Source organism: Pelodiscus sinensis, chromosome 12 (genome assembly GCF_052426305.1).
Source record: "Pelodiscus sinensis isolate ZL-2025 chromosome 12, ASM5242630v1, whole genome shotgun sequence".
NCBI lineage: Eukaryota > Metazoa > Chordata > Testudines > Trionychidae > Pelodiscus > Pelodiscus sinensis.
The window spans coordinates 4,105,403-4,122,939 of NC_143063.1; the positions used below are offsets into that span (position 1 = coordinate 4,105,403).

A 17,537-nucleotide genomic window follows, 5' to 3' on the forward strand; every position below is an offset into this window, starting at 1 on the left:
GAGTTGGAACTCCTGTAACCCTCATTTTACGAGGAGTAAGGGAAGCCGGAGGAAGAGTGCCCTTTCTTTGACTTCCTGCTTGTAGACAGCACCAAAAGCCGAATTAAGCTATTTCGGCTTAAGCTACACAATTGATGTAGTTCAAGTTGCGTAGCTTAATTTGAGTTTTGCCCTGCCCTGAGAGTTTTGATAGAAGCAGGGGGTGTTACTGGAGCCAAGAAATGTTTTTTACAGCATGATTAGCCCATGCAGGAAAGAGTCGGGGGGTTTTCACTGCCATGATGGTCCTTTTCATGTTTACATCTCCTGCTACACTTGAATCATGTAGTGGCCCTACTTTTAGTCCCCACTTACTGCCCTTTCCTGGCGTGTGTCTGTTACTTCATCACACGCTCCAACCCCTGTACACTCAGACCTACTTGCTGCTTTATACATTTAATATTCACAGTCTTCTTGTTGCAGGTGGAAGGTTCTTTAGTGGGAAATGCTCCAGCTTGACAGGAGCACATCAGTTTCCTATGATCCAGAAGATGGTGGAGTCCATGGCCCAGCTACAGGAGGAGAAGCTCCAGCTGCAGGAAGAGCTGTTGGCACTGCAGGAGAAACTTTCTGCCCGGGAGAATGAAGAAGTAGCTGTGTCTGTCCAGCTGCAGGATCAGGTATGCACAAGCTGTGGGAGGAAGAACGCTGCGAAAAAACAGAGACATTTTTAAGGGTTCATATCCCAAAAGGTGTTAGGCTCCTAGCTTCCACCGATTTCAAAGTGAAATAAGTGCCAAAATGCCTTTGAGGATCTCAGCCGAAGTGTTTAGGCCAGTATTATAACTGACGTGACAATTGCCATGTTTCAAGTGTTCTTTGTTCTCACACTAATTCCTCTCAGAACTATTCTGCTGCTAAGAAGTACATTTGTAGAGCAGCTATTTTGAAGTGGTTCTTATCAGCCTCTTGTAACTTTTTTAGTCTTTGAGGTGCTACTAGACTAATTGTTGTTAAGTTTTTCCTGTTACAGACTCACTGGGCTACTCCTCTGAAGCTTATCTCTCACTGTCTTTTTTTCTTCCTCCCCTTCAATTTCCCCCCCCTCCCTTTCCCTTCCTTTCTTCCCCTCCCCCCATTATTTATTCTTGGATCTGGACTTCCCACACTCTGGTCATCTGAAGAAGTGGGCTGTGCCCACAAAAGCTCATGATCCATCGACATGGTTTGTTAGTCTTTAAAGTGCTACCAGACCAGTTGTTGTTTTTTAAGTTTTTCCTGTTACAGACTAACTCGGCTACCCCCTGAAGCTTTTGATACACAATGTATTGTGCTCCCTCTGTTGGTTCTGCAGCAGTAGTCAACTCATGGGTCTAGTGCAGGAGGCGTGAAGGAAGATTCCTGGTGTGGGAGGTGCTCCTGCAGGGGGCACAGTAAAAAATTGTGACTCAGAAAGGGGGCTCAGTTCAGAATGTTTGAAAAATCACTGATCTAGTGGTGAGGGCAGGCTGCTTGGAATGTGGGCTTTGTGTTCCATTCACAGGTCTGTCTCCGAACTAGAGTCCAAACAGCTGTGTGTCTCAGTTTCCCTCTCTGATCTCCTACTGAATTAGTTTTGTGGCATTTCAAAAAGAGCTTGTTAAGCACCAAGTATTGCTGCTTAGCAAAACCTACTTCCAGAGCTAGGCTGTGATTGTGATTGTCCATTACACCAAGTGCACAAAGGGCACAGCATGGTAGGTTTGTTGGATGAAACAAGCAAGTAATTCTAGTGTCACTCAAAAGGCAGGGAGTAAAAAATATGTTTAAAAATCAGTTTCCCAGCTGGGGAGAAAGCTGATAAGAGAACAGGTATGTGGGAGGGTGGGTACAGAGGAGTGGTGCAAGAAGTACCAAGACATTCTTTGGTTTCTAAGAAATAGCAACATTTATTAAAATAATTATCTGGTTGTTTGTCACAATGTAGCAAGATTATGTGACACTGGTAACCACCTCTGCCCCGAACCTTAATTTTTTTTTCCTTGGTGAGAAATGGGACAGCAAACTCATAATAAAAAGATTCTGGGTGAGAAGGGAGGTCGGTGTATAACTCTAGATGTGGCTATGATTTGATTCTGCTCTTAATTACAGTGGTGTAAACTCAACCAAATAATTGTATTGCATGCAGTTGTGTTACTGTGATGACACCAGCGTGTGTAAGTGAACGCAGAATCTGGCCCTATACCAGCAAACAGAGAGAGAGTGACATTGTACACAGGAGGCAGGCAACTCTCTGCTAGGGAAAAACAACTAGTTAGCATATGGAAAGGGATACATTCTTTAGCAAGATTTTAAAGGCTAATAGACACAAAGACCACACCTAAGTGCCAGACATAGCTAAGAAAACCAGTTGTCATCTCTAGCAACTGTGATCAGGCTGGAGATACAACCAGTGAGAGCTAGCCAGACAAGCAACCAGGCTCCACCTATTTTGCCAGGGAGGGGTAGGTCTCCAGGTGAAGTGATTCAGTGTCTCCTTTTGCTGTCTTCACCTGAGGAAGAGAGATGAGTTGGTATACTCTAATTTAACACTGTGAGTTTTTTGCTAATGAATTTAGGGGCTAAACTAATGCTGATGTTAAATGTCCTGATAATCACTCTTTCTGGGTGCTGTTTGTGAATGTTTGTCTGTGAATTCTGTAAATGCTCATTTTAAAGACATTTCAGGACCCATTTAGGTTACCACTGAAGCTGGAAGGGTCTGAAGTGCATAAAGCCATTCATAGATAGATTGCAATGGGTAATGCAGACTTGATTGTGATAGGTTTTTACCTTTGTTTCCCCACTATAAGAACCAACTATTGTAAGTGTCCAGAAGTTTTTACTCTTTTCAGGGACATGCTACTAAAGTTGTTGCTTTGAAAGTGTAAAATTTCAAAATTAAAGGGAAGTTAAATATATTCAGATCTAAGTTATGGATATAAATAGATTAAGTGATTAAAAAAACCCACTATCCATTATATATATCCTTTGTATTTGTATTTTTCTCAGGTTGGGCAATGAAAATAGATTAATCCGTTTCAACCTTTCTTTTTCTTTTTCTTTTTAACTTCATTTTCTGGTTCTCATGAAGTTGCATAGTGCTGCAGTATTTGGGGACTACCATGTTTAAAAATCAGACTCCTAATTCTAGTGACCTTTGGTTTTGTGGAAACCTATCTTTATAAAAACCTATTTTTAGGCAATATATCATCTGTCAGTGTGGCATCTCAGAGAATATGGTAATACCATATGTTTAAGTATTAGTTCTAATTTCTCCTCGTTAGTTGGGTGTAACTTAATTGAGCTGAATTAATTGTAGCATCATGTAAATATGTATTTGTTATAAGTCAGCAGTTCTAAACTGTGATTTACAGATCACGGTAGGTCTGCAGAGAGCTAGCTGTTCACATGGCAATAGCGCCTTCTCTTTGTTTTCAGCTGTTAAATGCTATTAAAAGAAGCTGAAGTATGTGAATAGCCCTGCCAACATTTCTTTTCCTTGCACTTGACTGCTGTGGCTGCCACAGGGATGTTGCATGATCACAGATGGGCGGGAAAGAACTAATGAGAGTGTCTTTCTGCTAAGATCTAGTTCACTCTATAGTAGCGAGATCCCTTGCAACAAGTTACAAAATAAATATTGGCATTAATTGTTATGGGAGCCAAACCATTTAGAGTAAGTCCAGCTGTCTGGTGGGATCCATTGCTAGCACAGAGGACCTTCCAACCTCCACACGCCCATGTTAGCCCCTGTTTTAGAATGTGTCTAGGGTAGGTAACGGGTCTCCCCAAGAGAGGGAAGGAATGTGGTTGGAGAGCAGAGGGAGGCGTGGAAAGCAAAAGATTTGTTAGACCCCCTTGAGATTGCCCCCTGCTTTGGTCAAAGCTGAGCACTTTTCAGCTACTACAGGACCAATCTTCATCCTGCATTGAGCACTAAGAGGGGGGACGGAGGAAATAGAATTGGGGTCTTGCTAGGGAGAAGTGCACACTCCCAGATCTTTGTGTTTAAAAACCTTTCTTCTACACCAATCAAAGAGGGAGCCAGAATGTAAATTGAGGAGAAGTCTAATGTGTTTGTGGTGCAAGGGAGAGAGGGGAAGGTTGCCAAGCAGTTCTGGAGTGGTATCAAGAGCATTCTACTCACCTCAGGGCAGCCGCACTGAGAAGCAGGTCGCAAATCCCGAACTGGCTGTGAGTTCTATACTTAGTTTTCACCTATCGAGCACAAACGTCTCCAACAATGTAGCAGCCTGCCTCAGGAGTCACAGATAGTTCCCTTGGGTACTCTGATCTGTCTAGCAAGCTTGCTCTTGAGTTAGATGAGGTTCTACACCAAAAGTTACTATGATAGTCAGGTTACTCCCAGATCCAAAGGACCGGTTGCATAACCAGGTCTATGGCACCTTAGATCTCACACAAAGCTTGTGAGCCAATCCTGTCAAGCTCTCTAAAGGTTTTTTAACTAGGAAAGGAAATGAGTTTTTATAAGATTAAAGCAGGTAAACGTACACAAACTCTACGTCTACACTGGTGCATTCTCACGCAAAAACTCTTTTGCAGAAGAGTTCTGCAAAAACTCTTCCAGAAGAGAGCGTCTACACTGGCATGTGCCTTTGCGCAAGAGATGTGCTTTTGCGCAAGAGCATCCATGCCAGTGTAGACGCTCTCTTGTGCAAGAAAGCTCTGATGGCCATTTTAACCATAGGGCTTTCTTACGCAAGAAATTCATGTTGCCTATCTACACTGGCCTCGTGCGCAAGAAGCACTGATTTCATACATTAGAATGTCAGTGTACTTGCGCAAGAACTTGCGGCCAGTGTAGACAGACAGCAAGTTTTGGCGCAAAAGCGGCTGCTTTTGTGCAGGATCGCGCCAATGTAGACACAGCCTAAAGGTAATAGAGATTGTATAACAAGCAAGCTCTTATGTGTCCTTTAGGGCTAAGCAGCTGGGGGACCCCTTGCTTATGCCTTGAACTCTTGCCCTCTAGACTAGTCTAAGCAGCATAGAGATACAATTTCTCCTTGAAAGGGATTTTTGAGCTGCCAGCTCACCTGATGGGAGGAACCCACTTTCTTGTCTCCTCTTCATGGGAGGTGGGTTTGGGGGGTGAACAATCACCAAGTCTTTTATCTTCTTTGATGCTTCACAATAGTGTGCCTAGTGTTGATGGGCCTTCTCTGGGACAGGACATAACACCTATTGTTGTAGGCCGGCATTAGACACTAATTCATGTCTCTCTTCAATCTGGTGCCTTACATAAATGCAAAGGCTTACAGTGCAACTGCTCAGATGTTACCTCACCTTACAGACTTCTATCTACTTTCTCGCTGTAGTAGATTATCCATGGCACACAGAATGAAACTGATGTGTTATACACAGAGAAAATATTTGTTGACTTCTGTATAGAAGAGTCCTGCTAGAAAAGTTTTAGGAATTTAAAAGCCATTTCTGGGAAAAAAAAATGAATAGACCTTTTCCTAGACAAAAAAGCAGAAAGTGCCAGAAGGTGGGAATGGGGACAGAAGTTGGCTCACTTGATGATTCTCTGTTCTGTTCACACCCTCTGGGGCACCTGGCATTGGCCACTGTCAATGGATGGACGGACCTTTGGTCTGACCTAATCTGGCCGTTCTTATGATCCAGAAAAGCAAAGGAGGAGGGGGGCAATTTGATCTCTGAACACAGTCGGGGTGGACGATCTCTCCAATGAGACCCAATGTTTCTTATCCACTGAAGTTTCTCCCAAGATTTGGTGATAGAATGGAACACGCTCTGTCAAAATGGTCATGCGATAGAGACGGTTACCTGAAAAACAAATCTTTTAAAATGTTTAATCCTCACACATGAGGAAGTATCCCATACAGAGATGCATGGAATGAATATTTGGTGTGGGTAGCTTTCAAATGGTTCTCTATAGTCACGTTAGCTGAAACAAAGAGTATTGCTTGTGTCACGATGAATGTAGCATCTCATGCAACGTGGGGCTTGCTGGTATGGTAAATTATCTCCTCAGGGCCAGCGTCCTTCCAGTGTAGTCTTGGACACCGCTTTCCTACAGGCCAGGAGAAGTGGGGAGAGAGGGGCCCGCAATTCCTAGCTACCTGGTCTATCAATTTGGCTCTGTGTGGCTGGTAGGAAATGTAGGACTTTTGCCTGAGGCTAAGCATTGCAGATTCAGATGAGGACGCGTGTAACTTGAGCCTGTATGTGTTGGGAGGAGGCGTTTGTGGTCAAAATAAAAAATGGACCAGCCTAGTCAATTGGTGCCTGTGTTGACAGGTTGAAAATCTGAAGGGGAAACTCCTGGACCAAGCTCAGGAAGTGAACAGACTCCGCTCTGAGTTGGTGAGCCCTTTGAAAATGAATGTACTTTTGATACCTGCATCTGTGCTTTTGATCCCTGTCTTTCCCCTGAGGAGATTGCTACACTCTTGCTTGAAGTTGTTGGTTCCTTAGCGGTTTACACGTGAGAGACTAAAACGAGGAGAGACAAGGAGGAAATCTATGCGCTGATGGGAATTGTGTTTCCTCTAATTTTTTATGGCCATGTGCGAAATGGCTTTTGTTATGTGCACCAATACGGAGGTGACGTACCGCACGGCAAAAGTCATTCTGCACGTGGACAGCGTGTGGCGAGGGGTGGGAACAGACGGGACCGCAGAGCTGGGGAAGATGTTTAGGGTGTGGGAGGAGGGAGTGGCAGGGGGTGCGTGCCCTGGGGAAGAGGCGTTTGGAGAGTAGGCTGCTCTGGGAAGAGAGGACTCACCCCAGTCCTCCCTCACCGCCCAGGCTCGGGGCCAGATGAGAAGTGCCTTTCCATGGCCACAGCAGCTCCAGTGGGCATGGCTTGTTCCCCGCCGCAGCAGCTTTGGGGCAGTTCTGGTTTGGGGGCTGCTGAGCAGAGTTGCTTCTGTCCTGGATGCAGCAGCTCTGCCCTGGCTCCAGTGGGGAGAGGAACCTCTTCCCTGGCTCCGTGCTGGGCTTGGTCAGGAGAGATGCCTCTCCCTCAATCACAGCAGGTTTGGGGAGAGAATCTCTCCCCACTGCGCCCTGAGCCACCTCACAGGGGGTAATAGGAAGCTCAGAGGGAGCTTAGTTTAGAATCTTAAGGGTGATGTTTGAAATATCCCGGAGCCAGAGGTTTGACCTGGCTGGATTTTAAGCAACCCAAGGTTGATGTATTGAAGTTGACTAAGTTATAAGGGATTTTGTTCAATGCAGCCTTAAAACAGATGCCTTTGGCCCTCTTCTCCATAGCAGGAGTTTGCTCTGGAGCCCCAGGCCACTATAACTGTGGTATTCACTGGCTGTGTGCTGTCTTCCACCCCAGAGATGGCTGCATTGCAGTGGCAGAGGCTGTGAAAAATGTTAGAATCCTCAATTATTAAAGACACGGTGCCAAATCCCATTCTTTCTTTTACTGGTCTTTTGCAAGTCACATGCATTGCAATAGGGATGTAATAGTGGAGTCGATGAACCAATAAGCAATAGCTTGTTGGTTAATGCTATAGACTACATGCATTCCACCCTCCCTTTGCCAGTCAATTTTTTAGCAGGCAGCCCAGCTCAGTCCTGGCTTGCGCTGGGTCCAGGACCTCCCCCTGCTGCAGCTCTGCATTTAAAGTGTATGAGAGCCAGGCAGGCAGGCAGCCCAGCTCAGTTCCGGCTCGCACTGAGTCCGGGAGCTGAGACCACCCCCCTCTCCTTGATAGGGGCTGCTGCCACTCCTGTATCAGAGGCAGCAGCGTAAGGTGACAGGCAGCTGGTCTGTGAGAGGAGCTGGTTTTTAAACTGGCTCCCCTCACAGACCAGCTCCTGCCTGGCACCCCACACTGCTGCCTCTGATACAGAGGCAGCAGTGAAGAGTGGCAGGGGGCTCCTCAGGAGTGGGGTTGGAGCGCACTGGCTGCTGCCCCCACAGACTATAGAAAATTGAGTAACGGATAAGAATTCATGAGGTTACCCGACTGTTCAGTTAACTGCTATTTAACATCCCCTCATTGCATGGGTGTAGGGAGAGAGCAGAATTTGCTCTCCTGAGTAAAAATAAAAGATTGGGTTAACACACGGTTTGTCCCCTTTCCTGCCCTCTTCAGGGTGGCACTGATCTGGAAAAGCATCGGGATCTGCTGGTTGCCGAGAACGAGCGCCTAAAACAAGAAATGAAGGCGTGTGAGGCAGAGCTGCAGAAGCTGAAGAAGCAGCACGGGAAATGCATCGACTGCGAACATATCCAGGTGACGAGGTCACAAGGGCGGGGTGAATGTTCCTTATGTGTTATGTGCCTGCTGACCCTGTGAAACGTGACGTCCTTCCCTCCCTCTCCCGACGCGCTGTGCAGGAGAACGCCAGGCTGCAAGGAAGAGTAACCCAGCTGCAGCTGGAAGTGGAGGAGGCCAAAGGGAGGCTGTCCGAGCTAGACATGGAAGTGCAGCAGAAGACCCATCGCCTGGCGGAGGTAGAGCTGCGCTTGAAGGACTCTCTCGCAGAGAAGGCTGAGGAGGAGGAGCGGCTCAGCAGGCGGCTGCGTGACAGTCAGGAGACAATAGCCAGCCTGAAAGCCCAGCCCCAGCAGATTAAGGTGAGATGGAAAAATCATTTCTGAAGAGGAGTCATATTGAGGAGCCAATGGGCAGAATGGTTGAATATCCCTGCAGAATGTGCACCTTTACATTCCATGTAGTCCAAACCCTGCTGGGCTTTCTCCCCTGGTTGCCCCTTGACATCCAGAGGGGTATAAAATGGGCCAGAGAACCTAGAAGGAGCTTTCCAGTTATTTGAATGTGGTTCATTGTTTGTCTGTAGCGTACTCAGAATGCCAGTGTCCGGGGTGCTTAGGGAAGGTGAAATCTGTCCTAGAAAGACAGGACAGTCCCAGCTTTATGAGCTGAAGATGTCACTGCCTGTTTAACGTTACGGTAAGTCTGTAATAGTGGCTGTGCACATCCACACCCAGCTCCATGTAACTCGTCTGTTTCCTCTGCTCCTTTTGGATCTGAAAATTCCTTGGAGAATGACTTTGATTCAGCCAATGCCATGTCTGTCCAGGCCTGAGAGTGGGGAATTTCTCAAATGCTTGTTTTGGGATTTCTTATTTTTTTCTAGTATATCATCAAAACGGTAGAAGTGGAGTCGTCCAAGACAAAGCAGGCTCTCCAGGAGACCCAGTCACGGAATCAGTACTTGCAGGAGCAAGTGGGGATGCAGAGGCAGGTGCTAAAGGAGATGGAGCAGCAGCTTCAGAAGTCTCAGAAGACTGCGGCCCAGCTCCAAGCCCAGGTATTCAGCATTGCCTAGGAACAGAGGAGAGAGAGACTGTGGGTGGAAAAGGAGAGAAAAACCATGACAAAGGAATATAGCAAACTGCATCCAGCCTCAGAGCTCAGGAATGTATATGGAAATAGTATCAGAGGGGTAGCCGTGTTAGTCTGAATCTGCAAAAGCGACGAGGAGTCCTGTGGCACCTTATAGACTAACTGAAGTGTAGGAGCATAAGCTTTCGTGGGCAAAGACCCACTTCGTCAGATTCCTGCCTCTGGAAATTTCCACCACATGCATCTGACGAAGTGGGTCTTTGCCCACGAAAGCTTATGCTCCTACACTTCAGTTAGTCTATAAGGTGCCACAGGACTCCTCGTCGCTTTTATATGGAAATAGCAGCCTTCAGCTTCCTGCAGGGAGGTTCCAAAGAGGACGGAGAGAGGCTGTTCTCAGTAGTGACGGATGGCAGAACAAGGAGCAATGGTCTCAAGTTGTGGTGGGGGAGGTCTAGGTTGGATATTAAGATGGGTTCCCTAGGGAAGTAGTGGAGTCTCCATCCCTAGAGGTGTTTAAGTCTCGGCGTGACAAAGCCCTGGCCGGGTTGATTTAGTTGGGATTGGTCCTGCCTAGAGCAGGGGGCTGGACTTGACCTTCTGAGGTCTCTTCCAGCTCTATGGTTCTATGATTCTAAATAACTTGAAGATGTTCCATTGTCTTGTTCAGTGGCCCTTTTTGAGTGACCGTTTCTGACTTACTCACCTAGCCTCATGGTACATGTTACAGAGTTTTAACAACTGGCAGTAGTTTACATGAAGCTTTAGATGGGTGGATGAGTGATTCACTCCTGCTTAGCTTGAGAGTGGTTTTTTCATGGGGTAATAACTCTAGTTTGGGTCCCTTCCTAGATTAAGATGTATGAGTCTGAGCTGGAGCAGGCTCACGGACAGATGCTGGAGGAGATGCAGAACATGGAAGATGACAAGAACCGGGCCATTGAAGAGGCATTTGCACGAGCCCAAGTAGAAATGAAAGCTGTGCATGAGAACCTGGCAGGTGAGGAACTGGGGAAGCCAGTCCCCCGGGTGGGTGGGACAGGTATTGAGGGCAGTAGCTTTCCAGGGGGTGCTGCACATTCTCGTAGCACCAGGACTTCCTTAGGCGTTCATAGAGGAAAGCCGTGCTTGGATTTAGAAATGCCCAGCCGTATTAGCGAATCCTCCCTCACACCCCTGCCCTCCACTCTGTTGGTGGTTTGAGTGCAGACCTACACTTCCAAGTGAAGGCATCCACAGGGGAAGGGCTTTACCCCCTGCAAGGTAAGATCTTCCTGTGAGGATTATCAATGGCATTATGTTTGCTTGCAGGGGTCCGGACAAATCTTCTCACGCTCCAGCCAGCTCTCCGAACCCTCACCAATGATTACAACAGCCTGAAACGGCAGGTCCGAGACTTCCCCCTGCTGCTCCAGGAAGCTCTGCGGAATGCCAAGGCAGAAGTGAGCAAGGCAGAAGCTCCCTTTCACTCTAGCTTTGATTCTGCCGCCGGGGGATTTGCACAGGGAGCATGCAGGAGACTGATGCTCTCTGATGCTCTGCCACTGGCACATCCCCTGCGTTTCTCTTGTTAGATTCCTTTCTAGTGCCTGCACTGTGAAAGGTGCATGTGCATGCACGCTTGTGCACCTTTGATTCCCCCCGCCCCCCATAACTGGTATCTCCTCCTCTTCAGATTGGGCACGCCATTGAAGAGGTGAACAGCACCAATCAGGAGCTACTCAGAAAATACCGCAAGGAGCTGCAGCTTCGCAAAAAATGTCACAACGAATTGGTGCGGCTGAAAGGTGCGTGTCAGATTATTTAGACAGCCAGGCAGTGCGGGTCTGTTCGGGGCCGAATTCACTGCCACAGCAGTCCGAGCCCGCCCACAGTACACATCGTATGGGACTGAAGTTAGACATTCGTACAGGCAAGAGGCCAGGATCTGGGTGTCCTGCCATAAGGGCCATAACAAAAGCTTCGGCCCTGGAGCCGAAGGATTTCTTTTGCACTGTCACCTATAGTGGTCTGTCTCCGGGTCCCTGTGGTTTCACTGCGCTCTAATAGGGACATGATTTGTGGTCTGCTGCAGCCAACGATATCATGTGACTCCACCCCCATGCACGTTCCATATACTCTGTGCTAGGGATGTTAAATATCGATTAATTGAATAGTCGGGTAACCTCAAGAATTCATATCGGTTAGTCAATTTTGCTATAGTTCCTGGGGGGTGGGGCTGGCAGCCAGCGTGCTCCAGTTTCACTCCTGAGGAGCCCCCTGCCACTCCACGCTGCTGCCTCTGCATCAGAGGCAGCAGCATGCAGTGCCAGGCAGGAGCTGGCCTGCAAGAGGAGCCAGTTTAAAAACCAGCCCCCCTCACGGACCGGCTGCCTGTCACCCCACGCTGCTGCCTCTGATACAGAGACAGCAACGTGGGGTAGCTATAGCCCCTGCCTAGGGTGGGTCTGTGCTTCTGGACCTGGTGCAAGCAGGTCTGAGCCGGGCTGCCTGCCCACCTGGCTCTCCTACACTTTAAATGCAGAGCCGCAGCAGGGGTAGGTCCCAGACCTGTTTCAAGCCAGGACTGAGCCGGGCTGATGGCCGGTCAGCTAAAGTATTTACTGGCAAGAGAGGGTGGAAGGGATGCGTGGAGTCTATAGCATTAACCTATAAGCTCCTGCATATCGGTTAATCGACTCCACTATTACATCCCTACTCTGTGCGGGCCTTTAGCAGTGCATCTGTCTTATGGGAGGTCTGTACACTCCCTGGGGGCCTCAGAAGTGTCACCCTGCATCTCTGCCTTTGGAATTTGGAGTTGAATAAGAAAATGAGGGAGGTGAAGTGGGTTGTGTGTAGCATCCTTGCTGGCTGATGCCTTTTGTAGAGACAAAAAGAGAATGGGGGGAAAGGCTGAGTGGGAGCCTGAGCTTGTCTCCGTGTGTCAGTCTGGATTTTTGTCTTTTTAAAGGAAATATCCGTGTGTTTGGCCGAGTCCGGCCAATAACAAAAGAGGATGGAGAAGGGCCTGAAGCAGCCAACTCCGTGACCTTTGACCCGGAGGATGATGCTATCTTGCATCTCATGCACAAAGGGAAACTGGTGTCATTTGAACTGGACAAGGTTTTCTCCCCAGAGGCAACCCAGCAAGACGTGAGTATAGCCCTGTGTGTCTGGCGTGGGCTTGCACAAGAGAAAGGTGTGCGTCGATGTGAGCACAGACGTCATTATTTCACAAGGCTGCCGATCGTCTCCTGGTCACTGATTCTGTAGGGGGGGATGGAGAGGAGAAGATAAAGCAACTTTTTTCTCCAAAGGGGCAATAAGCCGGCAGAATAGAACTCAAGTAGACCGAGAGCTGGATCTCTGCTCCTGCAGGTATGAATGTACCTGCTCTTCCAACATGCCATGATGCGTACAACATTCATGTACGAATGAGAGAGTCCAGCACAGCCAGGCCCTTCTGTGATTCTCACACAGATTACCCCTAGAAGAGGGAGCGGTTATGCTGGGGTTGCTCCCTTTGTTCATTTTAATTTCCCCTTGGCAGGTGTTCCAGGAAGTGCAGGCTCTGATCACATCCTGTATTGATGGCTACAACGTCTGCATTTTTGCCTATGGCCAGACAGGTGCAGGCAAGACATACACTATGGAGGTAAATTTCCCCTTCTCCTCATTTCTCTCTATTCCTCCATCTTCCCTTTCAGTGTGTCTTGCTGCTTCGCTTCCTGTGTTCTACCGTCAGTGGCATTTCTCTAGGAGGGTGGGGGCAGATTAGTCCCTACATGGCTGTCTGTAATGGACGTGGTCATGAGTGTAAATGTATAGATTTCCCCCTCTGTAACTGTGATCAAGAACGACATTGTTCCCAGAGACCCGACTCTCCATCTCCCAAGTCTGTAACAAGCCTCACAATGCTGACAGCAGAACCGTCTGAAGAATGGTAGAACCTGATGGTTTTGCCTCCTCCTGGCTGTCCCCCTTCTCTTTCCTGAGTGTGGGAACTGGATGTTGGTGATTCCGCAGTGAATCATGTATTCCTGTTCCAAGCGTTGTCGTGGTGTAACATCCTACTGGCTCCGTGGTAAGTCTTGTGTCAGTCCCTCTGTCACACCTTTTTCCACATTGATGTAACGTGAGATTTTTTTCCTTGCTCATCAGGGAACTCCTGAAAACCCAGGGATCAACCAGCGAGCTCTCCAGCTGCTCTTCTCCGAGGCGCAAAGGAAGGCGGCTGACTGGGACTACACTATCACTGTCAGCGTGGCAGAGATTTACAACGAGGCACTCAGGTAACGCAAGGGAGCCGGGGAGGAGTTCGAATCTGCGGCAAAGCTTGAACCCGGGATGCCTGTGTCCCCCTTCCTGGGCGATGTGGAGTGCGTGCACTGCATAGCCCTGCAAAGACTGTCCTACGGCTCCTCTAGGGCAAGGTGACTGCATACTGCCGCCGGGCAGGGCTGTGAACAAATGACACATCTGAACCAGCCTGTCTATTTTCGTTGTGTTTACCAGGGAATTTACTTGTACTGCTTAAGTGGGGAAATGCCTAACGACCAAAAAGCAGGTTCACTTCCTATATCACCCCTCCCTTCCACCTCCTCCAGCTTGTCTAGCTACAGCTCTCGTCTCTGCTATGTACAGATACTTGAGCAGCATGTCTCTGCCTGCCTTCCAAATCTGAAACTACCAAACTAAGCCTTGGCTGTATGTTCCGGTTTTGGTCCCCTAGTTTTGGCTGACTCAGGGATATTTCTCAGCCTGGGGCTTTCAGAACTCCTGCCTGGAATTCTTCCCAAGCCTCGGGTTCCTAGAGTACTTTCTGTTTCTACGGTCTCTCGCTCGCACGGAGCCCTGCTAAGACAGCAGCCAACAATCAGATTCGTGCTTGTGCTCTCTCCCTCCCCATTTCTCACTAATGGAAGTGGAAATCCCAACAAGCATTAACTGGAAGCTTTTTGACATTAATGTTCTCTGCCTGTTTCATGCCTTTGGAACTTTGGTTGTTACATTTGGAAATTGTGAGTTACAGTTGCAGAGAATGAGAAGCATTTTCCTCTCCAAAATTCTTCTTTTCTCCTTCAGGAGGTGGGTGGGCGGGTGGAGAAGGGTGAAAACACAAACACTGTAAGAATGACTCAGTTATGCAGCAACGGGGTAGGCTGAATCTGAGACAGAAACTGTTGGTTGTTGAGATAAAAGCTGCAAACCTTGCATGAGTTGGATCAGGTGGCAGCAGGGGAGTGGAACTTCTGAATGTGGATCTGTTTGGGGCACTATGTGGATGGGTTATGTGACATGGCTGACAATAACACACACGTAGAAAACAGAAGAGCTGAGGCTCTGTAAATAGAATAATAGAATCATAGAATTATAGAACTGGAAGGGACCTCGAGAGGTCATCGAGTCCAGCCCCCCGCCCTCAAGGCAGGACCAAGCTCCGTCTACACCATCCCTGACAGATGTCTATCTAACCTGTTCTTAAATATCTCCAGAGAGGGAGATTCCACCACCTCCCTTGGCAATTTATTCCAATATTTGTCCACCCTGACAGTTAGGAATTTTTTCCTAATGTCCAATCTAAATCTCCCTTGCTGCACTTTAAGCCCATTAATCCTTGTCTTGTCCTCAGAAACCAAGAGGAACCAATTTTCTCCTTCCTCCTTGTGACACCCTTTTAGATATTTGAAAACCACTATCATGTCCCCCCTTAATCTTCTTTTTTCCAAACTAAACAAGCCCAGTTCATGAAGCCTGGCTTCATAGGTCATGTTCTCTAGACCTTTAATCATTCTTGTCGCTCTTCTCTGTACCCTTTCCAATTTCTCCACATCTTTCTTGAAATGTGGCACCCAGAACTGGACACAGTACTCCAGCTGAGGCCTAACTAGTGCAGAGTAGAGCGGCAGAATGACTTCACGAGTTTTGCTTACAACACACCTGTTGATACAACCTAGAATCATATTTGTTTTTTTGCAACAGCATCACACTGTTGACTCATATTCAACTTGTGGTCCACTATGACCCCTAGATCTCTTTCCGCCATGCTCCTTCCTAGACAGTCGCTTCCCATCTTGTATGTATGGAACTGATTGTTCCTTCCTAAGTGGAGCACTTTGCATTTCTCTTTATTAAACCTCATCCTGTTTACTTCTGACCATTTTTCTAATTTGCTAAGGTCATTTTGAATTTTGTCCCTAACCTCCAAAGAAGTTGCAACCCCACCCAGTTTGGTATCATCTGCAAACTTAATAAGCGTACTCTCTATTCCAATATCTACATCATTGATGAAGATATTGAACAGTACGGGTCCCAAAACATACCCTTGCGGAACTCCACTTGTTATCCCTTTCCAGCAGGATTTAGCACCGTTAACAACAACTCTCTGACTACGGTTATCCAGCCAATTATGCACCCACCTTATCGTGGCCCTATCTAAGTTATATTTGCCTAGTTTATCAATAAGAATATCATGCGAGACCGTATCAAATGCCTTACTAAAGTCTAGGTATATGACATCCACCGCTTCTCCCTTATCCACAAGGCTCGTTATCCTATCAAAGAAAGCTATCAGATTAGTTTGGCATGACTTGTTCTTCACAAACCCATGCTGGCTATTCCCTATCACTTTATTACCTTCCAAGTGTTTGCATATGATTTCCTTAATTACCTGCTCCATTATCTTCCCTGGGACAGACGTTAAACTGACCGGTCTGTAGTTTCCTGGGTTGTTCTTATTCCCCTTTTTATAGATGGGCACAATATTTGCCCTTTTCCAGTCTTCTGGAATCTCCCCTGTCTGCCATGATTTTTCAGAGATCATAGCTAAAGGCTCAGATACCTCCTCTATCAGCTCCTTGAGTATCCTGGGATGCATTTCATCAGGACCTGGTGACTTGCTGACATCTAACTTTCCTAAGTGATTTTTAACTTGTTCTTTGTGTATCCTATCTTCTAAACTTACCCTCTTTCTGCTTGTATTCACTATAAATAGGTGAGGAAGAATCCAGTGGGAAATGGTTCCTCTGAGAATTGTTTAAGTTTATATCTAGCTTAGTCTGTGCTTGTTCACTGAAAGCCAATTATGAGTTTTAGAGTCGGGGTAAATTTGCTTGACCCTGGATTCCAGTGGCTGGAAGAGCTTGTCCTTGGGGTCGTAAGCCAGACCACTGGCGGGGCTGTAGGTCAGAGCAAAGCACAGGGACTAGACATGTGGCCTACAGGCTCCTAGCTGGGGAGATGAGTTCGGGGTGGTCAGACTGGGAATCGAAAATGACACATGGCTTTGGGGGGGGGTCACCTTGTCTGTCTTTACAGGGACTTGCTTGGGAAGGAGCCGCAGGAGAAGCTGGACATCAAACTGTGCCCAGACGGCAGCGGGCAGCTGTATGTCCCCGGCCTGACTGAGTTCCAGGTGCACAGTGTGGAGGATGTGAACAAGGTAAAACCAGCCTGGGAGATGGAGAACCCCAGAAGGCAAGGGGAGAGGAGGGACCTAGTAGATGGGGTGAACCAGCTGGGGATCACCTACTGGAGCAGGGTGAACGTCCCTGTACGTTAGAGAGACTTACTTACATGCATCTGGCATGAACACACCAGATGCTGGAGCAGCGGTGGCAGCCTAGGGACAAGAGGGTGCAAATGCCTCATATCGCCACACGTCTGAGAGAGACCGGGGGACTACAGGTCCCACGGTCGCTTTCTAGCGGAGTGCCCCAAGGATCAGTTCTAGGACCGGTTTTGTTCAACATCTTTATGAATGACCTGGATGAGGGGATGGATCGCACCCTCAGCAAGTTTGCAGATGACACTAAGTTAGGGGGAGAGGTAGATACACTGGAGGGCAGGGAGAGGGTCCAGAGTGACCCTGACAGATTAGAGGATTGGGCCTAAAGAAATCTGATGAGGTTCAAAAAGGACAAGTGTAGAGTCCTGCACTTGGGATGGAAGAGGCCTAAGTATTGTTACAGGTTGGGGACCAACCAGCTAAGTAGCAGTTCTGCAGAAAAGGACCTGGGGATGACAGTGGATGAGAAGCTGGAGATGTGTTAACAGTGCACCCTTGTAGCCAAGAAGGCGAATGGCATATTAGGTTGCATTAGGAGGAGCGTTGCCAGCAGATCCAGAGATGTCATTATTCCACTTTATTCGGCTCTGGTGAGGCCACATCTGGAGCATTGGAGAGGGTCCAGCGGAGGGCAACCAAAATGATTAGGGGTCTGGACCGCATGACCT

General features: G+C 47.7%; 1 protein-coding gene across 6 annotated transcripts in view; it reads left to right on the top strand.

Moving 5' to 3' along the window:
• Positions 1–17,537, top strand: part of KIFC3 (kinesin family member C3) — a 60,712-nt gene that overhangs the window by 32,320 nt on the left and 10,855 nt on the right. For 5 of the 6 annotated variants that reach the window (XM_075940443.2, XM_089781409.1, XM_075940445.2 and 2 more), the window contains 12 exons: positions 463–659; positions 6,286–6,351; positions 8,103–8,243; positions 8,348–8,587; positions 9,112–9,285; positions 10,173–10,320; positions 10,632–10,762; positions 10,996–11,107; positions 12,274–12,455; positions 12,853–12,957; positions 13,464–13,594; positions 16,620–16,743. In XM_075940443.2, coding sequence (XP_075796558.1) covers positions 463–659; positions 6,286–6,351; positions 8,103–8,243; positions 8,348–8,587; positions 9,112–9,285; positions 10,173–10,320; positions 10,632–10,762; positions 10,996–11,107; positions 12,274–12,455; positions 12,853–12,957; positions 13,464–13,594; positions 16,620–16,743 — 1,751 coding nt within the window. The remainder of the gene's footprint in view (positions 1–462; positions 660–6,285; positions 6,352–8,102; positions 8,244–8,347; positions 8,588–9,111; positions 9,286–10,172; positions 10,321–10,631; positions 10,763–10,995; positions 11,108–12,273; positions 12,456–12,852; positions 12,958–13,463; positions 13,595–16,619; positions 16,744–17,537) is intronic. The other variant, XM_089781410.1, reaches the window with a different exon arrangement.